The 27,708-nt window shown below is 34.9% G+C and overlaps 1 protein-coding gene across 1 annotated transcript; it reads left to right on the top strand.

Moving 5' to 3' along the window:
- The first annotated feature begins 8,042 nt into the window (after window positions 1–8,042).
- On the top strand, window positions 8,043–20,917 carry LOC123556550 (glycine receptor subunit alpha-2-like). The gene is made up of 10 exons (XM_053542833.1): window positions 8,043–8,248; window positions 11,908–12,057; window positions 14,131–14,195; window positions 15,723–15,790; window positions 16,098–16,324; window positions 17,265–17,347; window positions 17,822–17,953; window positions 18,506–18,736; window positions 19,726–19,883; window positions 20,490–20,917. Exons 2-10 carry the CDS (start codon window positions 11,924–11,926, stop codon window positions 20,667–20,669), a joined length of 1,278 nt encoding a protein of 425 aa, XP_053398808.1. The 5' UTR covers window positions 8,043–8,248; window positions 11,908–11,923; the 3' UTR covers window positions 20,670–20,917.
- The last annotated feature ends 6,791 nt before the right edge of the window (window positions 20,918–27,708 follow it).

Below are 27,708 nucleotides of genomic sequence, written 5' to 3'. Positions count from 1 at the left end.
GTATATATTTTAGTGTTGTTGTTATTTTGCAAGTTATACCATACCGGTATTTAAAATTGTATCAGTGAAAGAGAGATAATGCATTTAACTCATTTTGAAGCTTTCACACAAGAGTTTCTGAAACAACATTTCATTAAGTATTTATAGCAGAGATGGATGACTAATTATAGATATAAAATAATTCTGATAAGATTAGAAGCGTTTACATCTATCTTTCCAGTCCCGTACAAGTACAACAATTTACAACCATCAATTTAAGAAGCAATTAAAATAAAGGCTTAATATACCCAATAATGTAACCATTGAAACTGAGCACCATGTGATGTATATAAAAGCAACCGATTCAGGTTATATTAATACAGTACAAACACAAACGTTACTCTAGATGAAAGACCATGCAACCCTCTAGAGAAATGCAAGGAATATAAGAAACCCTTAAGAACTTCAAAATGAAATCAACTATTATTAATATTCAACTTTAAATGCACGGTTATTTAACACCTATAAGTGCATGTATCGCGGCTGGGATACTGTGTTTTGGATGGAATCTGATAGCTGTAAAGCTGTTTCGAAAACCTATCAATAAACTAAAATATACAATGCAAATGAGCATATTTTAATTAGGTCGTCAACAGACCCTAATATATCTTAACGCTGGATATACATATCATGTTACGGAAGTCACGACAACTGAAAGTCTGCTTTCGTCAGAAAACAGATTTTTAACGCTCGAAAAAATAGTGAAATGAGAAACCGCGCATTTCTGCCGGTTGATTTCCCGCATCAAGTAGCATTTTTGCTGATTCGTTATGGCAGATATATTAACTTACAATTTCATATAACATTAAAACATAGAATCAGTCGACGGCTTATACGTCCTATTAACGTTAAAAGAAATATAAATATATGTATACCACATGCATAGACATAAAAGCCTTCGCGATGCTATGATGTTTTAAGTAATAAATACTGCTTACATTCAAATTCCTTTCGCATGCCTTGAGAATTGCAATTGTGATTGGCTTTCTTAAGAGTATAGTATTGTGATTCTTATGTAAATTAATTACGGTTAGGACAGTTTGGACATTTAAGGATATGAGATATCATCATAGAAATCTACATACACGGTACACGGGAACAATATATTTCGTCTGCTAAATCGTACTAGCTAATCAAAGAAACTATATGTCTTACTTAGATATGATGTAGTAACCGAGGTTAATCTAAAATCTACGACAATTGATTGTTATGTTCAGAACACAAAGAATCAGACTAACTATATGTAACAATATATTTCATAATTTAGTTGATGATATATGTCTCTGAGAAAATATCGCGCAGAACGGATTCACCATTGTTATGCAACATTAAGTATTGCATGATCGTTAATTCAACTATGGTATGGTAATACCTTATAGAAAATAAAAGATTTTACAATATCCTTTGCAAAAAAACTTATTGAATTAAGTTGTAGCAGATTTAGTTTAAGGTGTCTGTTCACGAATGGTTATGAAAGGTGCATCACTGCTAACTTCATCTTGCACAGGCTCAGGTGGAAAGCTATGATTTCAATGGACTTCATGATATGAAAGTAAACGAAAATGCAGCAATACTGAGCACAAGTATATTGAGCATTTTTATGGCGACCACACGGAATGCAAGTGTAATATATGATAAATCTAAGCTAACTAAATACTGAGATCCTAGCATATTACGCAGCAAAGCTACATTATATGGGAAATCGTTTAATTAAGTATACTCATGAAAATCAAAGATGATACAAAGAACCACATTACTGACGATTCCGTCTTAGAGAAAACTATGACACTTTAATAGGAATCTCTTGTCCGACAGAAAAAGGAAATATAACAATACTGAAACCAAATACAGTGAGATTTCTTACGGCCGCTACGAGTTGCTGTCGTGACATTTTGTGTAGTGAAGAACTTGTTTCATTAGTTTGTTGCATTAAATTCTGTTCCATATCTTTAGTTAAGAGTAATTTACTTGCATTGTTACAATTTCTGTAAACATATGCTTTAAAACGTAACGAGATTCAAATCGTCGTATATCCTACGGACTTTGACAACTGTTTAAAAGTCATACACAGAAATATTAATGATACAGATTCTGAATTCGATTTATCATTGTACAATTATATATTATACAATTTGCTTGAATACTAATAAATTGTATAAAGCAATAAAGCAAAAATAATATGGAAAAGTAGCATATATTAAGTATGCTGAAAACTATTATAAAGTTTAAAAACAAAAAACGACGCCAGACAACATTATTGTTCTATTTATTTATTTATTTTGTTGGGTTTAACGTCGCACCGACACAATTATAGGTCATATGGCGACTTTCCGGCTTTGATGGCGGAGGAAAACTCCAGGTGCCCCTCCGTGCATTATTTCATCACAAGCGGGCAACTGGGTAGGACCGCCGATCTTCCGTAAGCCAGCTGGCTGGCTTCCTCAAATGAAGAATTCAACACCCCGAGTGAGGCTCGTACCCACATTGATGAGGGGCAAGTGATTTGAAGTCAGCGACCTTAATCACTCGACAACGGAGACCCCATATTATTGCTCCCAGTGTGCAAATATCGGTTTAAAGGTGTAACTATGTTAAACGTTACATGAAGTTGTACCAAATAATAACAGTAAAATAAAGATAGTTTACTTCCCTAACATTAAAGAAAGGTGTCGATTCCAATATGTGTAGTTTCAACGTGACAGATTTGTCAAATTGATATTATATTGAATAAATATAATGCTATTTGTTCATGATATTAAGAATGACACTTTAATAGATGATATACTTTTCAAAGAAATGTTGAGAAAAAGTTGCATACTTTCGTTATATTAATTTTACTTAAGTAAAACATATTCTATACATTAGTTGCAGTTGAAAACACATCCTTTATTTTCACTGTTTATCGTATTTTTTTCAGCAGTGTCCTTATGAGTTAAGCTCGGTATTATGCTTAAAAAATACATATGAAAAATAATGTAAACAGTTTAACTATCTAGTAAAACTAATTTTTTGAAAGTATAAAATGTAAAATGACTGCAACCCGGTACATCCTTCACATTCATAATAAAACAATGAAATAAAAATGTAGAAACTACAGGGAACTGTGTGAACCACCTGGTACAACATAACATAGGCGATGTTTCTATTTATTCTAAATAAATATTGGCAGTGCAGAAAAAGTATTGGTTCTCAAAAATAATAAACTGTTAACAAATTATTTTTTTTTAAACATTTTAGCGTAAAATTCATTTTTTTTGTTATTAATGTATCATCTCATGGTAAAGAGATACATATCATCATTTCACTTGTGGCTATGTCCAGAAATACTTTATTTTCATACCATACGATAGAAATAAAAAATTTCCTCATGAGAAAGAAAATCTAAACAACATCTGTTTAGTACTAGATTCTAGTTAGCAGCTGTAGAATAATCAAGTTAGCTGTAGACTATACCTCATAGTATTATTTTAAAAGACGCTATAATGAGGGAAACAGTAACAATCGTCATTTCAAGCTTTAAGTTTACTTAAACATCTGAACAAAAACAATCTTCATCAATTTTACTAAAAGGGAAAACAGTCGTTACCATTTGTTCTAGTAAGAAACCTCTGAAGTGATCAAATGATATATTTTCATCTAACATGTTAGTACAACATTAAGCGGCGTTCGCAGATTGGTGTTTTGATTGCGTTTAGTGCTTACTTTATCCCATACCCTGCTAAATTTCTAGAATGACCTTGCCTATCTTTCAATTTGGACAGTATCATTAACTGTTAAAAGGGGTGCCAAAAAGATACTGACTGAATGGGGAACAATGCAGATCATGATCAGACTGCATGGATGTGCAGGCTGATAATGATCTACACTGGTCGCAAAGGCAGAATTAATGGTGCCCAGCATGCTAAGGGTTAACAATACATATTTTAGCAAACGTTCTCAGTCTCAAATATTTTTACAAATAGGAAATGTGTGTTTACTGTATAAATGTATCATTCAGCAACAACAATAAAACATTAAAACAAAAAAGAAAGAAAAAAAAAAACCCCAAGCAAATCAAGCACTAAGGTAATACACAGGTTGTAATTCATGATTATTAAAACAGTAATATAGATAGTCGGCTTCTCAGCACAAGTAGACAAAGACATTGATTTAACAAGCATGTATTAGAGATATATTTTCTTAATTGCATGAAAAGGAACATGGATATCCATAAGGCTGTCAGAAATGCTGCAGGAACAAAATAAGGGAACTGCATTTAATGCTGATCTCATCTTTTTGTGCGTTACGAAGGAAAAAATGATTCTAAAGACACTTTGACACGTGCGCTTTAAAAGATGATGAAATATAACGAACAGCTTTTGCAATAGTCATTAATATTGCGTAATTAATCATATACATCTTCGCGAAAGCGCTTTGCAGCTCTGTTATTTTGATAATGATGCACTTACTAGTATCGGAGAATATGTTGCTATATTATATATTTTGCAAACTGGTAAACTAATAACAATGAGTGGATAATTTAAGTAGACTTATTAACAATGGCTGAATAATTGAGAGGGAATTCGATTAAGCGTTCCATTCCCACTTTTAAGAAACACGGGGACCGACATGTCCCTAGAGCAGTAAAAATAATGTACATTGCACAATAGTTTTTGTTTTTTGTTATTAAAGTAGAAAATGTCAGTCCCGTATACCTCTCTATAGAGATCATTTTGCCATAACGAGATTGTTATTTCCACATATTAAGAAAATATTCAGACAGTTATATACTTACTGTTTAAAGACATGAAATATAATAAAATTAAAAGTATGCCTTTCTCTCTTTGAATTCGAATTCACTGCCATGAGATAACATTCGAAATTGCAAAGTATTGCTTTGACAGTTAAAGTCCTAGCATGACAAACACATTACTAGCTTGCGATTGCCCACTTTATATTCATTTACGACTTTTCGTTATCTAATGGTGCAGGGTTCTTTTACCGCTTTTCTACACACCTGTTAGCTTGCTTAGCCATACTCTTGAAATTTATGCTCCGGGTGGTACATACTTATAGGTTATTAGCTTTGTATCGGGAAAGTTGCACGAGTTCTGCAGCGGAAATATTGCGCGACAGGAACGCAATATTCTTCCGCGTAAGAACTAGTGCATATTTTCCGATGAAAAGATAATAACCGTTTTATTTTACAATGTAAATATTATGGATTTGTTCAATAGTGTGAATAAGATTGACAATACTGAACTAAATAAAATCAATATGAAATTCAGGCGTCAGTGTATGGAAAAATATTGACGTTTCCGGTACCATTGTAACTTAACGGGGAATAGAAACGAGTATGTAATAATTTAGGTGATGGGCTATATGGGTGCACTGATACGTTAGGTTCATGTTCAGTAACTCAAGTCCATCTTTGTTTCATATAAAAAACGACACATTCAGGTCGTCTTTACGTATCTGTATAGAACATCACTTTTTCCTAAACCTATTTTTCATGAAAGTTCTATCATAAATTAATGAAAAACGAAACGAAAACAGGGGGTTGAATAGTTCCTAGTGAAATGGTCTGCTACCTAAAAGATGGGGCATATTTGCTTTTATCCGCACAATAAACATCTACTTCCGGTTTCGATCTGCAAACTTGCCATGTGGGGTGTATAAACATGAAAACCGTCTCATTTCATGCAGAATGTATTCTAGCAGTGAAAATATGTGAATAAAGCACTCGTTCTACAAGAATTTGCGCAAAAATGGGAAAATTAGGAAAGCACGGAAGCACAGTTTTCGACCGAATTACTGACCCTATTCCTATAAGAAATATTTGTTATCAAATTTCAGAACTTTTTCATTTCTTTTATTTTCAAGAAAGATGTAATACCAAACATATAACCAAGTTTCATTGTGAAACTTCAAGATTTTAGAGAAATATAGACATTTAATTGAAGCCACCCCTACCCATTCACTGGGCTAAATTTAGGCCCTATGTTCGCTTCACTGTAAATTTTGGGAAAATTTTCACCAGTTCGCATTATTTTTTACTTGGATTCTGAAATATCATTCATTCCGTCATGAATAAGACCCAGATGGTTGCATTTTGTGCATTTTCTGACATTCTGGAGACAAACAATTGGCCTTTTTATGTCAGAAATCGCTGCAGAAATAGGCGCATCTATGCAAAATATGGTCAAAATTCACAGCTTTTCAGATTTCATGATTATTTTGCATTTGAGACACCCTTTTGTAACATATACAACCAATTTATGACTACTAAGACTAATTGTGATGTGTTCCGAGAAAAGTCTTATTTCAGCTCTTATAAGAAATATTTCTTATCAAATTTCATAACTTTTTCATTTCTATTTTCAAGAAAAATGCAATATCAAACATATTACCAAGTTTCATTGTGAAAATTCAAGATTTTAGAGAAATATAGACATTTGATTGAAGCCACCCCTACCCATTCACTGGGCTAAATTTAGGCCCTATGGTCGCTTCACTGTAAATTTTGGGAAAATTTTCACTAGTTCGCATTTATTTTTTACTTGGATTCTGAAATATCATTCATTCCGTCATGAATAAGACTCAGATGGATGCATTTTGTGCATTTTCTGACATTCTGGAGACAAAGAATTGACATTTTTATCCCAGAAATCGCTGCAGAAATAGGTGCATCTATGCAAAATATGGCCAAAATTCAAAACCTTTCAGATTTCATGATTATTTTGCATTTGAAACACCCTTTTATAACATATACAACCGATTTATGACTATTAAGACTAATTGTGATGTGTTCCGTGAATAGTCTTATTTCAGCTCTTTGGTTGATGGTCAGTCATTCAAATCCTTCTTTGTTTCATATAAAAAACTTCAGGTCGTCTTTACGTATCTGTATAGAACATCACTTTTTCCTACACCTATTTTTCATGAAAGTTCTATCATAAATTAACGAAAAAATGGAAAGAAAGTAGGGGGTTGAATAGTTCCTAGTGAAATGCCAGTCAGTTGTGGTCTGCTACCCCCAAAATGGCGCATATTTGCTCTTATCCGCACAATAAACACCTACGTCCGGTTTCGATCTACAAAACTTGCCAAATGGGGTGTATAAACATGAACACCGTCTCATTTCATGCAGAATGTATTCTAGCAGTGAAAAAATGTGAATAAAGCACTCGTTCTACGCGAATTTGCGGAAAAATTGGGAAAATTAGGATCTATTTATTATGGACTTCTTTCGATTACACCACGGAAACACATTTTCGACCGAATTACTGACCTTATTCCTGTTAGAGGTATGCTTGTTAAGATCAAGTATATACATGTATGCGTGTTTTCTACATGTATTCGTGTTTACTCTGGCGTCGTCCTTACATTTGGTCAGCAAAGTTTCTCCGCTATAAACGAGTACATCAGTAAATTGTAATTTTACATAGACATATATTTAGTCCCCTTTTTTGTCAGATTTATTTCTTTTAAGACATTAAAATAATAATAACATAAGAATTTGCTAGCTATTATAACCACTGAAGACGAATCCAACTTTTGTTCGATCTGACGTCCCCTTTAATTCCTGCTCATGCCCTTATAAAGTGTATATTTGACAGTAACAAAGTTTACTGAGAGCGGCAATGCAAGAAGAAACGGGAGCTACATACGTTCTGGCATGATCTAAAACTGACACCGTAGAGAGTGTGTGTGTGTGTGTGTTCGGGTTTAACGGCTTTTTCAACAATTTTTCAGTCATATAAACGACGGTGTCTACTTGTAGCAGTGAGCACAATGCCCAACTTTATAGTGCTGCCTCACTGGAATATCACGCCGTAGATACGTGGCATGATACCCCACCCAGTCACATTATACTGACACCGGGCTGACCAGTCCTAGCACTATCCCCTTAATGCTGAGCGCCAAGCGAGGAAGCTGCTAGTGACACCGTAGAGAGTAATCTTCAGATGATTACGTATACTTACAGCTGATTTCAGTTCTGATACATATTGGTTTTTATCAGACGTAATGATTATGCATGAAAATTCCAATACAAGTTGTATTCTACATTAAGATGTTTCAGAATCTCTAAAGGCTGAATCCAGAAAACAGTTCTTGAAGATACAAATTATTGAATGAGAGCGTGTTCGTTCAAATGCAGCAATGTGCTAGGGGAGACTTTAATGATGAATTTGATAGGATATAAAGGATAATATAAGGGTTAATTCAAGTAAGTAAGAATTGAAAAAAACAAAACGATTTATTATAGTACTAGAATACACATGCATATTAAAATATATTACATGGATTACTAACAGAAAATGTACTTGATGTAGGAAACGCTTAGTTTTCTGCTTGCAGTTTTTGATCGCCAAAAACAAAATGCACACAAAAAATATTAAAATCCATGCAAATAATGATATGAGCCGTGCCATGAGAAAACCAACATAGTGGGTTTGCGACCAGCATGGATCCAGACCAGCCTGCGCATCCGCGCAGTCTGGTCAGGATCCATGTTGTTCGCTAACAGATTCTCCAATTCCAATAGGCTTTAAAAGCGAACAGCATGGATCCTGACCAGACTGCGCGGTTGCGCAGGCTGGTCTGGATCCATGCTGATCGCAAACCCACTATGTTGGTTTTCTCATGGCGCGGCTCAATTATAATGGTTTATCTAAAGTAAAACAATAATCATAACGAAGTGTTACATTTCAGGAAAAAGACTGACTTTTAGCTATGATGACTGCAGTTTTATAAGATGGGAAAGGCAGTTTTATATAATTATGGAAAATGCGTTCGCCATTGTTTTGTTTTAACAAACAAGCATACATAATTACATGGTTAGAAAATCACTATTTTTAATATCATACATAAACTTACATACTTTAATTGTAACTTCTGTTATTATGTTAATCAATATTCAAACCGTTGGCAAATATATAAGGAAACAATGATCGAAAATAGGATTTAATTAGACATGATTAAGTCCATAACAAAAATATGTCCAAAGGCATTATGAACCTTTAGTACAAATGGTACCTGTAGTCAAGAGTGCTTGTTTATCAGATATTTCAGAAAATTCTCATATTATCATATGCTATGGTACATATGAATAACTAACATGTTTTTCCAACTATCAGTGGCAGTTTATACATGATATTGTATAGAAGCCAAATAGTTTTTATGGCATATCGTTATCTCCTTCATCTGCAAAATCCGAAGCTGCGCACTTTTACTGGAATCATTTAATGCTTGCCATAAAGCATTATTCATTAATGTAAGACGTTAACCACATGTAGAAAATGATTCTTATCTTTTGAATTGTCTCGTGTGAGATCAATATGGATTATTGTAATAAGAATAAATTTCGCATTTTACCAGGAAAGTCCTTTGTTCTAAATATTTCTAATACCCTATGACACGAAATGTACCTGGTTATATTTGTAATTACACGCTCTTAATCCTTTTGTGATAAACGAAACTCTTTCAAAATGTGTTAAGGAGGGTAAAGTGTTAACGACTCATTTTATAATCAAGTACTTGCATATTAATGTTTGTAGTGTATCAAACTTGGGAACCTCTTCGATATCCTTTTAAAGTATGAACATCGGGAAAAGTTGCTTGAGCTTTGTTCAGTAGGAAAATCAATCGGTTAGTGTTAAAATTAGCTTTAGCAGGCGTCTGCAATCTACATTTTTCTGAATATGGTTTGAAGTTTAGAATAAATCCCCATGAATATTTAAAATAAGACAAAAAAACGACGACAATAAACGTTTTGGAGTACATTAAAAAACGACGACAATAAACGTTTTGGAGTACATTATTATCAATTATTATTATTATTATTATTATTATTTACCAGATTTTTATAGCGCTCTTTTCATCTATAAAATAAACGTTCAAAAGCGCTGTACAAACTACATATCACAGAATGATATGGACATACAATACAACACAAAAAAGTATATCAACAATAAAAAGTATTTAGCCTGAATCAGGTTTTACTCTACATTTTAATTGTACTAGATATTGTAAAGAACAATAGACAATAGGAAATAATTTCAATTGCAAAGCTTGTTTTTCAGTGCAAAGTGAGTTTCAATACACCTTGAAGAAAAAGTGTGTTTTCAATGATCGTTTGAAAGCATCCAAGCTTTTAGCCTCTCTAATGGTAGCCGGAAGAGCATTCCATAACAGTTACTTCGGTGCAGCTGATGAAAAACTACGACCACCGTACCTCACAGTTTTGCCTTTCAAACTCAACACATTTATTGAAGTCACTTTAATATGAGCGGTCGACAATAGAATTTAAGAAATGATTTATTTCACGAAAAAGATTTTTTATCAACATTAAAAGTGTACCTCCATGTTTCTTCTGCAATTTTGTTCTAAGATTCTTCACAACATTTTGCCAACAGACATATACGTTCCATTGAATTATAATTTTTTAAACAATAATCTTTTTAATTGGTCATTTGGCTATATATGTATAAAAAGACGTCGAGACAAATTACATGTGTGTATGTGCAAGCTAAAACATACGCAATACACGAGTTAAATGCATCACGTAAAGTTCAAACGAAACAAATCTTTTAAAATCAACCCCTGCCTGTAACATTAGATTTACACTCAAACAAGTATAAGATTAGACAAAGTACTTACAAACGAGATATTACATATAGATCTAAACGATATTAATAATTAACTGCGTTATCAAAGTGCATACAATATCTAACAGACATTTTTAAATACACTGCAGATGAGTTTTTTTTGTACAAATATTTTATGGAAATCTTTCTTTAAAACCCTCATAAGACATATGTCTCTTTTTTGTTAATCAATGATATGGCTCTAGACAAGTGGGACACCGTGACAATTAGATATTTTATCCCCCAAATTGAGGTTTTGGGTTGTCTCCTAGTCTGTTTCTTAGTACCTTTAGTTGCGTTTAGATGGTCAGTGTAAAATTCTTGAACACATATAAGTTTATGCTATTATTTTAGTTTCTTTATCTTTTATTCATGTATATGTGTGCAAGGTCTGTGTGCACGTGAATATATTTCGACTGATTAATTTTCAGAGATCTGATACATACAAATGTATTGATGACGTCAACTTGCTCATCATTAAGTTACACTAACAACCTTAATTACTCTCACAATGCGATGAATTGTTTTGTTAAGAAGATGTAGCTAAATAAGGCATTAGGGCTAGACAAAATAAATCATAATGCTTTTACTACAGTCTTTTACTTTCTTTCAATTTCGCCCTGATAATTGTTTAACTCTTCTCTACTTTAGAAGCTTTGAGAATACAACTTCCATGCATATTAACTAAATCATGTATTGACAAATCATTAATATCTTTATGCAACAAATTTCAAATATGTTTGAAGCAATTCTATTGTTTCTTTTATTTCGCATAGGCTCGTAATCTGCAAAACTATTGATTACTGTAAACATGCATAATTTGAGAAAACGGACAAGTTCCTGAATTATTTTTCTGAAGACACTCACAAAAACTTACTAATTTAAAAGCTATATTAGCTTACGGTTGTCCTGTCCTTATGTTTGATTCACCGGAAATGGTCGAGTCATTATCTGGATAACCTAGAGCAATGCCTTGTAGCCCTTGAACGGGTAGCATTAATTGCTTGGAGGATATTTCATCCCCATGGATACATGTTAAACAGTCAGCGTTACGAATGATAACAGTAGACCGGAGGACAAACACTCTTTTATTATACTCTAACTATGTTTATAATTTTATGTTATATAAAAACGAATATTGTAGTATGTCAAGTTGCACACCACAAAGACACTTTGCTACTAAATAACTTAATAATCATCATATCATTAAATCATAATGAGGTATGCGCTTCATTTGCAGGTACTGAAGAGTCAAAATGAGATGTATTATTCCAGCTGCAGTTATTTTTATACTCAATATCAAGAACTTTGTTTGTGCACATGCAAAACATCCAAGGAGCACTTCAGAATTTAAAAGCTTGGATTTGATGTCTCAGCACAAGTCAGAAAGGTATTGTTCGCCAATGTTCTACACCAGTCAAATCAATGAAGCGAAAGTTGTTTTTATTTTTGAAAAATATGGTTTCTGATTTAAGCAGAACAAATAATGATATACGTTCATGTTTGCTGCCTTTAATGAACATTTTATAAGGTCATTGCTTTGCATATACAATCATTAAATGCAATAAGTCAGCCAGTTTCAGTTCAAATTTATTACATTTGTATATTATAAATTTCACATAGGTTAAAATTGGTAATACACAAAGTCTATGAATGTTTAATAATATACATTTAATTAAAGAGCATCATTGCCTAATTGGGGCAAATGCTAACACTCGACAGTGTTTGCCCATAGAGGGATCAACTTCAAGTAGGTCAATGTGAAGGTCTTTCCCCAAGGGTTATTGTGTCCAAATATCATACAAATCTTTTAAAGTTTATATTCAATATGCCTCAAACCTGAGTGAGAGCTTATTATAAATAAAATATTTACAAAAATGACAAGTAATAATAACTTTTACCAGCCATTACCTTTTATGTTTTTTTTGTGGGGTGGGGGGGGGGGGGGCAGTCTTGAACGTGGACGTCACCACCGCCACCCAGGCCCATAGAGCTGAGAGCGGGTAGGTATTTGAGGGGGCCTCTGCCTATATAAGTGTGGGGGGTCAGGATGTTCTCTCCCCTAAAAGGTTTTTAATACAGGTATGTAATGGTTGCCTCTGGTGCATTCTGAGGTAATGGAATGGTAACTCCATTCTTAATGATAAGGGGTGTCTTGGGACTCTCCCCTCATTAAAGGGGGCCAGGGGAAAATTCGTACCCCCCCCCCCCCCCCCCCCCCTGGAAAATTTTGAAATACAGGTATAAAATGGTACCCTCTGGTGCGCTTCTTGGTCTAAATTTTGAGAAAATATTATTCCTTTGCCAAAATAATAGGGTGCATCTTTGATGAGTATAGGTCACTTCTCCTAGCAAATTCCTTCTTAAAATCAAATTTAGGAGACGGGGGATTCTTAGAGGGATGAGAATCTAATAATCTATGTAATTTTGCTTAATCCTGGAAAGAACTCTAATTCGAAGAAGAAACATCATTTGACATATTCACTAGGTTAGTATGTATGAAATAGGGCCTGAACTCGTAACTTTTTCCTTGAAACATAGTAAAATTACATGACAAAATATAAAACCATAAGACGTAAATTTGAATCGGGCGTAAGAATAAAAAAGACCATCGTTGTATACCTTTGAATATTTTGCCTAATTCTGGGCTTATCTTCGTGGCCCATTTCATCATTTTGACAGCGGACAATAGCACAGAACATTACGTTTGAAGGTATTCAATGCCTCTGCGACTATTGTCTAGTATGTAAAAATAACAATTTATAACATATTTGTATCAGCATTTCTAGCATTTCACTTCCTGCGAGACTATCCTTGCCTTGACGGTCTGTCTTTAGTCAATCAAAAATACCAAAATATTTAAGGGGTTGACCAAAATGTAGTGAAACCATGGTCACGTGACTGAGACACGTGGTGAAAACACTATTATTGCGTAAGTAGACATCAGGAACTACCTACTTTCACTTTCATTTTACAAAACCAGCTTCGATATATAGTTGTCTCCCCTATCATTTTAACGATGTCAAATTTCCAACCCCCGGGATCTAAAATTCGACAAAAGTATATTTTCTGGGACTCGGCACCATTCTGTCTGCCAAAGTTTCGCCTACTGGGAACGGCTTTCTGTCAAAATTCCCGTGTATGCCCACCACTCCCCCACCCCCATGGGGCAAAACATTGATAGTTGTATAACTCTTATTTTAAGAATGTTCAATGTGTAAAGACATTTAAATGGATATTCGGTTTCCTTCAAATAGATCATCACATTTCACAAAAATACCTTCTACATTTTTGTGCTATAATCTATTTGCAAAACACTTTGCTTCGACAAATCAACCTTACATAAACAGTCGATTTAATGCTTTGTTCAAAAGAAATAACCCCGGAATTATTTCTCAAGTAAAACGACATGGCAAATGTTCATTAAAACCAATGTAACATTAAAATAAATTTTGTGTTTCAGACAACAAACGCTAGATGGCCTTCTGAGCAACTATGATCCACGAATACCACCAAATTATGAAGAAGGTAAAGGACACACACAGTTTTATCTCATATATATAGTATGCATTTTATGGTACCTATAAAGTGTATTTGTTTGACTGATGCATCTTTCATTGGTTGAACACTACATGGAATACATTAACGCATGGTTTAATGTACATTGAAGTTTTTATCATGTAATTAATCATTTTGGCACACAAATAAATATAAAATTCATCGTTAGCTGTCTAGCTTCTCAGAAGAAAATCTTACAAGAGAACAAATTAATATTAGGAAAGAATCAATCTAACACTGTTGTTCACAACACGTTAATTCTCACTGACCTTAATGTGTCTTTCGACAGACTTACAATTATATCTCCGACGAATTGGAAATATACTTCGAACAAAAGATTGCGTGAGGCTAGAACAAAAAAAAAATGTTGTGGGGTCAACATAGCCCGAGGGATTCTGCAAAATTAATGTTTCACGAAAGACGTGTAATATCGCTATAATTGCATATAACACAACAAGAGGGCTGGAAATTAAAAAAAAATAGAATACTAAGCTGACATTAGCTGATCGAAGTTGTTAAGGACATATGTTTTACTTATGCATTTCTTGGGCTTACAGTAGCATATTTTATACATATTAGACAAGTGTTGCATGTTAGCAATATAAATGTTTTGTAAAAAAAGCGTTACTCCCCGTTGTTTTCGATATGATCGGTCTACAATGAAAACTTCAGCTTTACATGCACCATGTAACGTGCAGATGTAGTAAGGTGCGGACAGAACACAAATCTGCCTTGTTCATTCAGTCCCTTACGCTTGTTTAAAAGTAAACATTATCGTTGAATGGAAATCGATACCCGTATTTTTCATATCCTTAAAAATGAATTTTCTATGCCTTATTATTTTGTAACTCAAATTCTGCTTTGCATCCGACCCCATCGCGATCAAGTTTGATAAACACGCAAAAAAATGAATTTTCCCAACATGGATTGGTTTTATAGTCAACCATGGTTGGTAAGATTTTCATATAAATTAAATACATTCTGTTCATCTAATGCTCAATTACTATTGAAAAGTCCTTAGCTCATACCCTCCCAGCCTCGACATGTTTATGCTTTACATTACACATCATCAATAGGCTGCATAGATATGTAAAGCAGAGAGAAAAAATATTTTAAAACTTTTAATGTAACATTTCAAGAAAGCATGTGAACCCTCTCCATTCAATTTAATTTAAAAGACTAAATTGTATTTTTCTAAATGTTGTTGGCCTATCATTTTCAAGGATTAAATCGCGACTTTGAGTCAAACGCGCGGAATAATACAGTAATGTATCCATATTATAAATGCAGTCGCGTATCAAAAGAGGAAGCACTTATTGCAAGTTGAAAGTAAAGTATGTGTTTAAAAAAAAGGCGGAATAAAATATATTGTAAGTTTCTGACCTTTCGACTTTATAACCAACATTATAAACATGACACTTTATGTTAAAAAATATTGAACTTGTTTTAATATTTGCCGACTGCTACGTGATGTCTGTATTGGTGGTTTTGTTTCAGATTTTCCGGTAACAGTTCTTGTACAGCTCCATATTACTAATATAGACAGCATCAGTGAATCAAACATGGTAAGGAACACAATAACATTTGTCAGGACATATATATATACTTTCTAAATATGATGAAAAAAATGAAGATTTTTAACGATTAAAGTTTTTAAAGCGTTTTACTGTACCTAAAATTGAATTGATAGTGCAACTTCATCTATACTACATTTAACTAGTATGTAATTTATGTTGTTTTTTTTTACCAGTGACTTAATTCCTATATAGCATATATACAAAATGTAATGCTAAACATTTTGGCTACAATTTTGAACCATTACCAGGATCCGTATTTATAATATTTTACTCAATTTCATTCATATCTGTGTAGGACTATTCTATTGGAATGTTTCTTCGACAAACATGGAACGATAGTAGATTAGCCTACAAGAAAATTCCTGAACTCAGATCTTTGGAGCTTGACTCTCGTCTAATTAGCAGTATCTGGGTTCCTGACCTATTTATAACCAATGAAAAGAAAGCTCAGTTTCATACAGTTACAGTGCCAAATAAACTGATGCACATTTATCCGGAGGGACGAGTTCAGTACAGTATAAGGTAATTTATATAATGATGCTTATTTACAAAAAGTAAAATGCTTGACAACACAATGTCTAATTATCACGGTATGTTTCTGCATATTAAGCAAACAACCTTTGCCTAGTCCCTCTTAAGATTTACATGTTGGCTAAGTATTTATTTTCGGCTTAATTTATATAGAAATGATAACTTTCTTTGGAACCTGCTAGTAAATTTATGCCCAGAATAATGTGGACATATAATGAAATGTTAGATGTCAGGGGACGGCTATTTGATATTCTAGGGAGAGGGCTGGACCCTGACACTGGATTTGCTTAAAAATAATGCTCTTAAAAATGTAGATCTAACACTTATTAAATCGTACAAAATTAAAACAAATTCTAACACGACCGGCAAATAACTTACATACATGTAGAGCAAAATCTATCTCGGGTTATTCTGCAACATACCACTTGCGTGCAATAACGTCATCCGATCCGGTGCGTAGCGCGGTCGTAAAAAGTAGTTACTATTTCTTCTAACACTGTTGATGCTAGTATACCGTGTTAGAATCGAAATGATAAGTTCCCAAGTGTGATTTATCATAGAATAACCCGAGTTTTTCGTTCTTATGCGAAAAAATATATCACTCAGGCCTACGGCCTTCGTGATATATTCTTACGCATAAGAACGAAAAACTCGGGTTAAACAACGTTTGGGAACTTATTATTTCTTAATTAAAACATTTTAAAAAAGAATCTTTGGTTTACTTTAAAAACATATATACGGACCTTCAAGTTCTGAATAAAATGAATATAAATGAAAGCAAAACAAGAACAAAAAAACAACAAAAAACACTTGGCCCCAAGTAATATCCAGCACCCCCTCCCCCACTTATGAAATTATTCGTCTATAGATATATGCTATACAAACTAATGTTATTTATATTTCCTACGCAGTATACTTGCACATGCTTCAGGATATCCGCCACATTACATTGCAATATGGACTTACGGAAATACCCGCTTGATTCACAGACGTGTTACGTTATGATGGAAAGCTGTAAGTCTGGAGAACGATATCACCCTTATGCATTTTACACTAGACAAGAAACAGATCATTTCTATATGCATTTGTTATCATGTAAAATATCTAAATGACTATACTACGCAATACCGGGTTGCATAATAATACAGGCTTAAAACAAAAGATAAATCTCTGCCAGAAATTATCATTGTACTTTTGTATGACCTTATGATTACAACTTTGTGAGTTAAAGCTATTCAGATGTGAAATAGATTGGTTAAGATCTTTAGAAGCCTTATCTATTGAACTAAACTAATGGAATTCTGCAGTAAAGCGTTTCATAAACTATATTAAAAAATTATTCAAAACAATATATGTATATCATAATGACGGGTTACATATGTCTTCGTAAATCTGTATCAATCAAAGAGACACTTAACATAAACATCCTAAACAAATTACAATTACAGGGGTAATGTCTTCTGGTGGTCGATATTAATATGCTTTCAGATGGATATAGCACAGACATCCTAGAATTTCGCTGGAATCCAAGTCCTGTATCGCGAGACACAAGACTTGCTCTTGCACAATTTGACCTTGGAGAAATGAAAAGATTCCAGTGTGATAAAGAATATATTTCAGGTTTGAAGTTTTGAAAAAAAAAATAGATTTTCGACAGTTTGCTTTGCAACTACTATCGACTTCACGATCTTTTTGCAGTTACTAAAGTGATTTACAATTTATAGATTAATAAATTAAATGCATTTTGACATTAAAACAATTTCTGCGCAATTGTGAAAATGTTAATAGAACAAGTAGCTTGTTTTCATAAATGCATTTACGTATTTTTCTAGTACAGATGTTGATATAAGTGTTGTCATTTCAACAATCGTCTCGCTGTAAAAAAGTTTATATTTTCCTAATATCAGTAACAACTCAGTATGTACTTTAGCAACATTCAGCCTATGATTTAGCAACAAAAGTTGTGCATATAGGACATTTAATTTGATTTGATATTAAACGTAGCTTATGATTGTATAACTTGTGTTGCATTTTCCATTACTGCTCATAAACAGACTCAAACCGAGTCTGCAGTTTTCACTGTTTGTCTTGTTTTCGGTGCTTCCGAGGGATCTACTTTCCAGATCTACTTTCCAGATTTCAATTAATCATGAAATTCGCTGCTTGTTTCAGTTACATACACATGCATAATGTTAGAACTGAAACTGACGAGACAGTTTGGTTACTACATAACACAAATCTACATTCCAAGCATGTTGATTGTAATACTGTCCTGGGTGTCTTTCTGGTTGGACAAGGAGGCCGTACCTGCCAGAATATCACTTGGATTGCTGACCGTTCTCACAATGACAACACAAAGTTCTGGTGCGCGAGCGTCTCTACCAAAAGTGTCTTACGTAAAAGGTAATATTAATTTCAGAAAGTAATACATGTCTACATATTAAATAAATGTTCCTTTGTAAATACTTAGACCAAACTGAAAGTCAATTCTATTTGATCAACTTACACCGGATGACAAGTCGAAAGCGTTTTTATGTATGTCACCATCTCAGAAAAGGTTATTATTGTAGCAAATGTTAAGCTCTTAATTAAAAACCCAGACATTTGCCCCTCCGTGTATTATTTCATGTGTGGGCGGGCACCTTAGTAGAATCACGAACTTAACGAGCGGGGACCCAACCAACAACTATGAGCTTATCAATCAGATTAGGAGAGCTTCGAAAGCCTATGAATTTAACAACTAAACATACTCCTATATTTGTACCATTTATCAACATAGTGGTAGGACAAATAGAATAGATAACACACGGGTAAATAATTTCAAACTGGCAAATGCAAACGACATATTTCAAAATCTTATATAGATGTTCAGTATTACGAAGGTATTAATATTATCATGCGAAATGTTAGGTTTACTTACGACTCCCTCAGTTAAAGATGTATTATGCTTTTCTTTATCAAGATTATTTTATCGTTAGATATTAAGTCTGATCTAGAACCTCTGATCAAATATATTAGCTTAGGCAAAGGTATAAACTAAGTGTTTAATACAGAGTGCATTTTACAATTTAATGTCATATTCAGTAACAGCATTTTGTTAAAATAGCTGCTAATGTTTTAGTTGCATTACATCTATTTACTGTAATATCGTGTACACTACTTAGTCTGAGTATGCGGTATTTCAAATATAAAACATAGTAATGTTTATATACACAAATACATTTTGATATTGTGCAAACATATTCCCGTTTTCAAATGTACTGAATGTGTAAATATACATTTTTATGATCTGACAATAGATCCATTGTCTTAAAGTGGCTAAGAGCTATAGGATCATAAAGTTTAATAAGCAGTAAAGAAGACAAAATATAAAAAAAATTTTAACATTATAGGTATTGACGTATGGATGGCAACGTGCTTGTTATTTGTGTTTGCCGCTTTGATTGAATTTGCATTCGTGAATGTGCATACTCGTGTTGAGAAACGCCGACAACAAAAAACAATACCAGAAAATGAAAAAATGCAGAATGTGAAAGACGCTGGTAATGAGGTAATTGCTTTCCATTGTTTTAAATATGATTTGATGATTGCGTTGAATCATATATACAATATCGTGCTTTGTAAGAGTAAATGGTGTTTTAATGTTGATGACAAAAAAGAGCTTTTGTGTGTTTAAACCTATTGCAAATGTTTCAATTTCATTTGCTTGTTATTAGAGATGCATTAGACTGTATTGTGACACAAAACATTTTTAAGTTAAACGTAAACTAGATATATATTCTTACAAGTATATATAAACAGTTACAACAATCATAGCTTCGCCTAAATTTCAACAGGTATGAATGTCTATATTGAAATTCAGGTAAATGTTATGTAACATGGACAAGTTGTCATTGTTTTTGTTGGTTTTAAGGTCATGCCGATGCAATTGTATGTCATATGGCGACTTTCTCCTTTTTGATGACCCATTAGGGCTTCTTAAATAGAATTTAATTGTTCAACACTTTTAGGCACATACCGCAATGACAACTTCTCTTGAAGATTTAATAGTTTTATAGACATTCAGATTTCGGTTATAAAAGTGTTTATGAATAAACTTTAGAATTTCTATCTGCCTGTTGAAACTGTAATGTATGCATTTTTTTCTGATTTACAGAAAACAGAATTGGACGAGAAAGAACATTCAAGATTTCAAATGTTTATGCCAGGTCGCGAGGTAGCTCATACTTGTGATCGTATATCCAGACTGGTTTTTCCCCTTGTCTTTCTGCTTTTTAATATAATACACTGGTGTGTCTACACATTATGGATTCCAAACAGTACTACCATTTCCTAAAGAGAAGTAAACGATATCGTATTTGCCAGACTGTTTGCAATGCAGCTATTTCTGAATTTGTGAGAAGCATCAGGAAAGAACTTAAATGTACAAATTGCTTGTTTGATACATGCACAATCACCGCCTACATAGTTTATAATCATTACGAACGTTTTTCGGTATTCGGCATTTTTGTCAGCTTACTGTTGATTATTCAATTGTTTATTTGTTGTTTGTTTTGTTTTATCAATAAACTTCATGTATATCAATTACACTGTCAGTTTTAATTAAAGATACAACTAAACTTGATTGTAAGCCTTCTTTCAAATATACTAAAAATTATCTTTTATGTAAGAAATTAATAGTGGCGAGAATTTGACTTTGACGGATCATTAACATACAGTGGCAATTGATACACACAGCTACAATGCGAACAAAACTATGATAATTAGTACAGTATAATATGATTTTGTCGCAGAAAATGCATCAATATATCATTTCATTACAGTCTCTTAAAATATTAGCATGTGAAAAGATAACATGAATACAAAACTGATTCATGTCTTCCCAAATTGTGGCAGTTGTGCTGGTTTTGTGCTGTCTATCTGTCTGTCCGTCTATCACAGAGTGACGTTTGTCCAGCTTACTCATCTGAACAAAACACCTCTGTAGGTGTTGCCAATTTCATTACTTCTCATGAAATGACAGTAAAACCGAACCCGTTTATATTTTGCTTAGGTCCGATCGCCGCTTTCAAAATGCTTGTCTTTAAGATTTCATTTCACCATTCGCACCTCTGACACTGGCCAAGAGACCATCCATAACTTACTAATAGGGATTTGCTTTTTCCCTAAATAAAATAACGATATAACATACTACAAAATGATACTTGGAAATTGTAAGTCAACTTCAGGGTTAATGTATTTACATATTCTTCACAGCTTTTTCATTCAGTCAGCCTTATGTAAATATCTATTAAGTTGAGACACATCTCAGTAAATATCTCGCACTGTTGAAACAAAGTGTGATGTAACCCTAATTATACTTAAAACACGATAATTTGGTTTTATAGACAAACAATATCAGCCAATATTTAAATAATGTTAAAGGTCACACTTGTGAAAGTGATATTACTTTATATCTATATACACTACAGTCGAAATTCCTTCAAGTTGTATTGTTAGAGAAAATCTTATGCTGTATTGAGACACATTGTGTGTTTAGCCCTCCCTTAGGTGATCACTTTATGCATTTTATACTTAGTCTAACAAAACAAAAAGTGGTAAAATGAGTTTATCTTACAGTTGCAATAATTGTTATCGGAAAAGACATTACAGGATACAATCAGTTCACTGTGTTTCATCTACAAATACACCAAGTATTGTGTTTACCATTACATTAATTGAATTTAACGTTCAGATAGTACACATCCAAGTATTTGACTCAAAAAGTAACGAATAAGTCACAGTAGATTATGTATTTCTCTTTGTTTTCAATGCAAATAATGCAAAAATTGATATAATGGAAACACGTTTGGATATTTTATAGTGGTCTTTTTGGCAGAGATCTATTACTACATAACATTGAAGGTGCTCTTTGTTTACATACAATGTAAATCAACAACACTGAGTCCATGTGCGGGGTGACTGTATATGACCCACCTCAAAGAACAAAACGGCACCTGATTTTAAAGCTAAAGAAATATATGTAAGAAGATCCATGGCTAGTTTTAAATATTATTAGTGTTTTCTGTTGTGGCCCCTTAAGAAATAATTATCAGAATAAGAATTATTTATATGTGACATATGCTGGTGGAGGGTAAGGAGTTTTAATCATGAATATTAAAAAAAGGAAATGTCACAACATTTAAAACATGCATGGCACATTGCGGCAAAATGTGGACACTGTGTAAGGACTATATGTTTTAAGTAAGTTTCAATGAGTCTTACGCTAGAGTACTCATTGCATCCGTTTGCATTTTCATGAATCAGTAGTAAAACTTAGCACTAGATTTTTGGTGTTCGTATTAACTTAACGGAAACCTAGTTGGACATCTGATTTGGAATCACCATATATTATAACGGTTATTACAAAAAATTCTCTCTTTCATTTGTATCCGTTTTAATAAACTATCTAAAGTCACTAGTCATGATGTCAGATATTAAGACCTAGGTGTTACTACGTTTTTCATCGATACCCCTCCCAAGCCCCCAACCCGGAATGCCAAAGGTTTGTTCTGTTTTGGGAGTATTAGGTTTAATCAAGATTCCAAATAAGTTTCCATTACTTTTTACTACTTAATGCTCGATCTGCTGACAGGCGACAGGTCGTTAAAAAAAAGCCAAAGTGTCACGCTTTTCCTACGGATGAATACGTTTTACTAAGTTTCTTTTACGATTATATGCGTTTGCAACGATTTAGTACGTTTTCACATGTGATTACTAGTAAGATAAAAGAAATACAAAAATTGCAGGAAAACGTAGCTTTTCGTACCAATGTGTACTAATACGAAGTGATGTCAAGCAATACCGACCGAAAATCTGAGAAACGTACTTAATCTAATATGAAGTGATACCTAGCAATACCTATCAAGACATAGTGAGCACGTATTAAAGCTTAAATACTGGCCGTCATAAGCAAGTACCCACTTAGTAATGTTGGTTTAAAATAAACAAAGCGCAAGTAATCAAGATAAATTTCATTTTGGAAATAGATTTAACATTTCAAAATATATTTTAGCACCGAAAAGTGATTTAATTCCAAACTAAAGTTCTCACTGTATTGAAATGTGCACAAGGAAACTAAAAGTCACAGACCTAATAGCAAGTGTGTCCGCCTCTAACATCAATACATGCTTGGCATCTTCTGCGCACATTGTATACGATACTGTGGGATGGCATTTCATTCATTTACGAGCATAGCTACGTAACCCAGTTTAATGAAAGCGGCGGCGTTTGCTGACTCACTGACACGTTGTGCATGGACACTTACAGTCTCTCGAGCAACCTGTACTGCAGTGCAAAAACTGTTACGCATTTGTTGACGTGATGTGCTTCTCTGACGTCCAGAACTTTCTCTGTCACTCACAGACCCAGTTGCATTGTGCCGTTCGGCAAGTTTTCTTATTGTACGATGTGTGCAATTCATTGACGTACCACCTCCCGATATGACATACCTCCTTCAATCATCCCAACGGCGTAGTTACGTTGAACGTCATTCCAACGTGCCATTTTAGTGCAGTTATGCACAAAAACCATGGCGTTTATCTGTAATATCCATACACTGATTAATAACACATAAAAAACTGTGTTATTCGTGAAAAGGCTCATTTTGCACGTGCACCACGAGCAAGCCAATCGACCGTTATATTCCGTTTATTTAACCTTAATGTATAGTCCAGTATTGACCATAAAACCAATTTATACCATTTAAATTTCAATCTCGATTGCTTAGGCTAAACAAAACAATTTTCAGAATGGGTACTTTCTTATGACGACAATTATATATTACGTAGTCGTACATAGATGGAAGCCGAGTTTCAAAATGATTTATTACGTCAATTAACGTTCTTAATATGTTTTTCTATGTTTTAATACGGATTACTATTTTTTAGTAGTACGTATGTTTGGAACCCCGAGTTTGTTGAACAAATGAACCTTGTTTAATCAACGTTGCATGCATAGCTGTATCTAACACCTTTTCCTACTAATTTTGCCGTCCGACATCGTTTAAAAGCCTACGCATTAATACCTAGTCCGTAATACGCAACAGTGTGACTGGGCCTTAAATATTTTCGCCGAATGCCGTACTAAGATTGAATTCATGACATGGACCGACCCATGCCACGTGACTTAAGTTAGTAAATCAGACTACTTGATAACGCATTTAGTGATTTATCAAAATGAACGATTTTTTTTACAATGCTCTGCCTGATTGGAAGAGAGTGTCTGTTTTATCTCTCTGCTAATTGTGCAACGCTGATTGAAATGTCAGACAAAGCGTTTATCCTTAATGACGCTGTTTACAGTTTTAAAGCTACCTTTCTCTCAGTATATTTAGCAAGAATATTGAGATATCAAAAAAAGATCAAGGGTAATAAATCGATTTACAGAAAGAGCTGAATATGGCCTGTGTATCATATAAATAAGGTTGGTGTGATTAGCCGATCTATCAAAGTTTTCTAGGTAGAGATGTGACTTCCAGACCACTTCTGTAATTATTCGTCGTAGAATAAACGAAACAAAATATTGCACACATACGAAAACTTTGCGAACCATTTAAATTGTTAAAATCAGGTGTTTAGTTTAATTTTTCTGTTTTCAAAATATTAGACAGATGACAGAATAACACAAATTCCATGAAATCCTCATAAACTTCCTTTTATACTCAAACTACATAAGCAGGCGAGAAATAACCAAAACACGAGTAATTCTAACTTATTTATTTGGCAAAACTGGCTTGATACACCATGACTAAAACAATATGCTAAATTTCATTGCAGGCAACATAAATTGAAGTAATTGAAAGTATAAGTTTGGTGTAATCGAGCCAGTCTGCTGCAATCTTTCTTGGGGACGAGGCTATTAATGAATAGCCGAATGACCGCAGAAAGTGCAGACCAACCCGAGACAGCCAGTATGGCGTTGCTCAATGAGGTAAGGTGGTGGGGATGGATGGAGGTTACAAGCCTCTGGAGTTCGAAATGCAACTGACAAAATCGTTAAACCGCGTGTAATGATATGCGTGCCGCTTCCAATGAATATTAAGCTATATGTCACATTACTCAGTTCTATATTAGAGGTAGACCTAAGGAATCGAAAGTGAATGCAGATGACCATTTATTTCATTTTTGTATAAACCATGTTTATTACATAAACAACAATTTATACTCAAACTACATAAGCAGGCGAGAAATAACCAAAACACGAGTAATTCTAACTTATTTATTTGGCAAAACTGGCTTGATACACCATGACTAAAACAATATGCTAAATTTCATTGCAGGTAACATAAATTGAAGTAATTAAATGTATAAGTCTGGTGTAATCCAGCCAGTCTGCTGCAATCTTTCTTGCGGACGAGGCTATAAATTAATAGCCGAATGCCCAAAAAGAACCTCCCTGGCTGCATCCAACTGCAGCTGGAAGCGGCAGGAGGTTTAGCCCCATGAAAGGTTGCTAAGACCCCACTGAGCAATACAAAAGAAGAAGAACATAACAAAGCAGATGTAATAATATAAATAGTGCTAATAATGCAAAAAGTCTACATTGATAAGCCAGACTCTGTGCGAGCAAATGATGTTTAAGTCTACAGTCTACGATGGCAGACTATGGCAGACATCAAAAAGCCTACGGTGGCAGGCTGCGGGCAAATGAAATTGAAGTCTACAGTCTACGATGGCAGACTATGGCAGACATCAAAAAGCCTACGGTGGCAGGCTACGGGCAACGGATGCAAAAGTCTACGATGGCAGACTTGGTTGTTATAGCCTACGATGGCAGGCTGCGGGCAACGGATACATAGGTCTACGATAGCAGACCTGATGTTGAAGTCTACAGTCTAAGATGGCAGACTATAGCAGACATCAAAAAGCCTACGGTGGCAGGCTGCGGGCAACGGATGCAAAAGTCTACGATGGCAGACTTGGTTGTTATAGCTTACGATGGCAGGCTGCGGGGAACGGATGCATAGGTCTACGATGGCAGACCTTACTGAAAAAGCCTACGATGGCAGGCTGCGGGCAAACGATGTTGAAGTCTACAGTCTACGATGGCAGACTATGAGACTATGGCAGACATCAAAAAGCCTACGGTGGCAGGCTGCGGGCAACGGATGCAAAAGTCTACGATGGCAGACTTGGTTGTTATAGCCTACGATGGCAGGCTGCGGGCAACGGATGCAGAAGTCTACGATGGCAGACTTGGTTGTGATAGCCTACGATGGCAGGCTGCGGGCAACGGATGCATAGGTCTACGATGGCAGACCTGATGTTGAAGTCTACAGTCTACGATGGCAGACTACGGCAGACATCAACAAGCCTACGGTGGCAGGCTGCGGCCAACGGATGCAAAAGTCTACGATGGCAAACTTGGTTGTTATAGCCTACGGTGGCAGGCTGCGGGCAACGGATGAAAAAGTCTACGATGGCAGACTTGGTTGTTATAGCCTACGATGGCAGGCTGCGGGCAACGGATGCATAGGTCTACGATGGCAGACCTTACTGGAAAAGCCTACGATGGCAGGCTGCGGGCAAATGATGTTGAAGTCTACAGTCTACGATGGTAGACTATGGCAGACAACAAAAAGCCTACGGTGGCAGGCTGCGGGCAACGGATGCAAAAGTCTACGATGGCAGACTTGGTTGTTATAGCCTACGGTGGCAGGCTGAGGGCAACGGATGCAAAAGTCTACGATGGCAGACTTGGTTGTTATAGCCTACGGTGGCAGGCTGAGGGCAACGGATGCAAAAGTCTACGATGGCAAACTTGGTTGTTATAGCCTACGGTGGCAGGCTGAGGGCAACGGATGAAAAAGTCTACGATGGCAGACTTGGTTGTTATAGCCTACGATGGCAGGATGCGGGCAACGGATGCAGAGGTCTACTATGGCAGACCTTACTGAAAAAGCCTACGATGGCAACAGGCTGCGGGCAAATGATGTTGAAGTCTACAGTCTACGATGGCAGACTATGGCAAACTTCAAAAAGCCTACGGTGGCAGGCTGGGGGCAACGGATGCAAAAGTCTACGATGTCAGACTTGGTAGTAATAGCCTACGATGGCAGGCTGCGGGCAACGGTGCAAAAGTCTACGATGGCAGACTTGGCCGTTATAGCTCTGAATGGCAGGCTACGGGCAAAGTCTAGTGTGGTAGACCTTATCGAACCAGCCTACGATGGGAGGCTTCGGGCAAATGATGTTGAAGTCTACAGTCCACGGTCCGCGGTGCCAGACTATGGCAGACTTAAAAATGGGCTACGATGACAGGCTGCGGGCAACGGATGCAAAAGTCTACGATAGCTGACTTAGTTATAATAGCCTACGATGGCAGGCAGCGGGCAA

The sequence above is a fragment of the Mercenaria mercenaria genome, chromosome 5, assembly GCF_021730395.1.
Source record: "Mercenaria mercenaria strain notata chromosome 5, MADL_Memer_1, whole genome shotgun sequence".
Taxonomy (NCBI): domain Eukaryota; kingdom Metazoa; phylum Mollusca; class Bivalvia; order Venerida; family Veneridae; genus Mercenaria; species Mercenaria mercenaria.
Note: the sequence above shows the minus strand (reverse complement) of the source record. Positions and strands in the feature narration are given on the sequence as shown.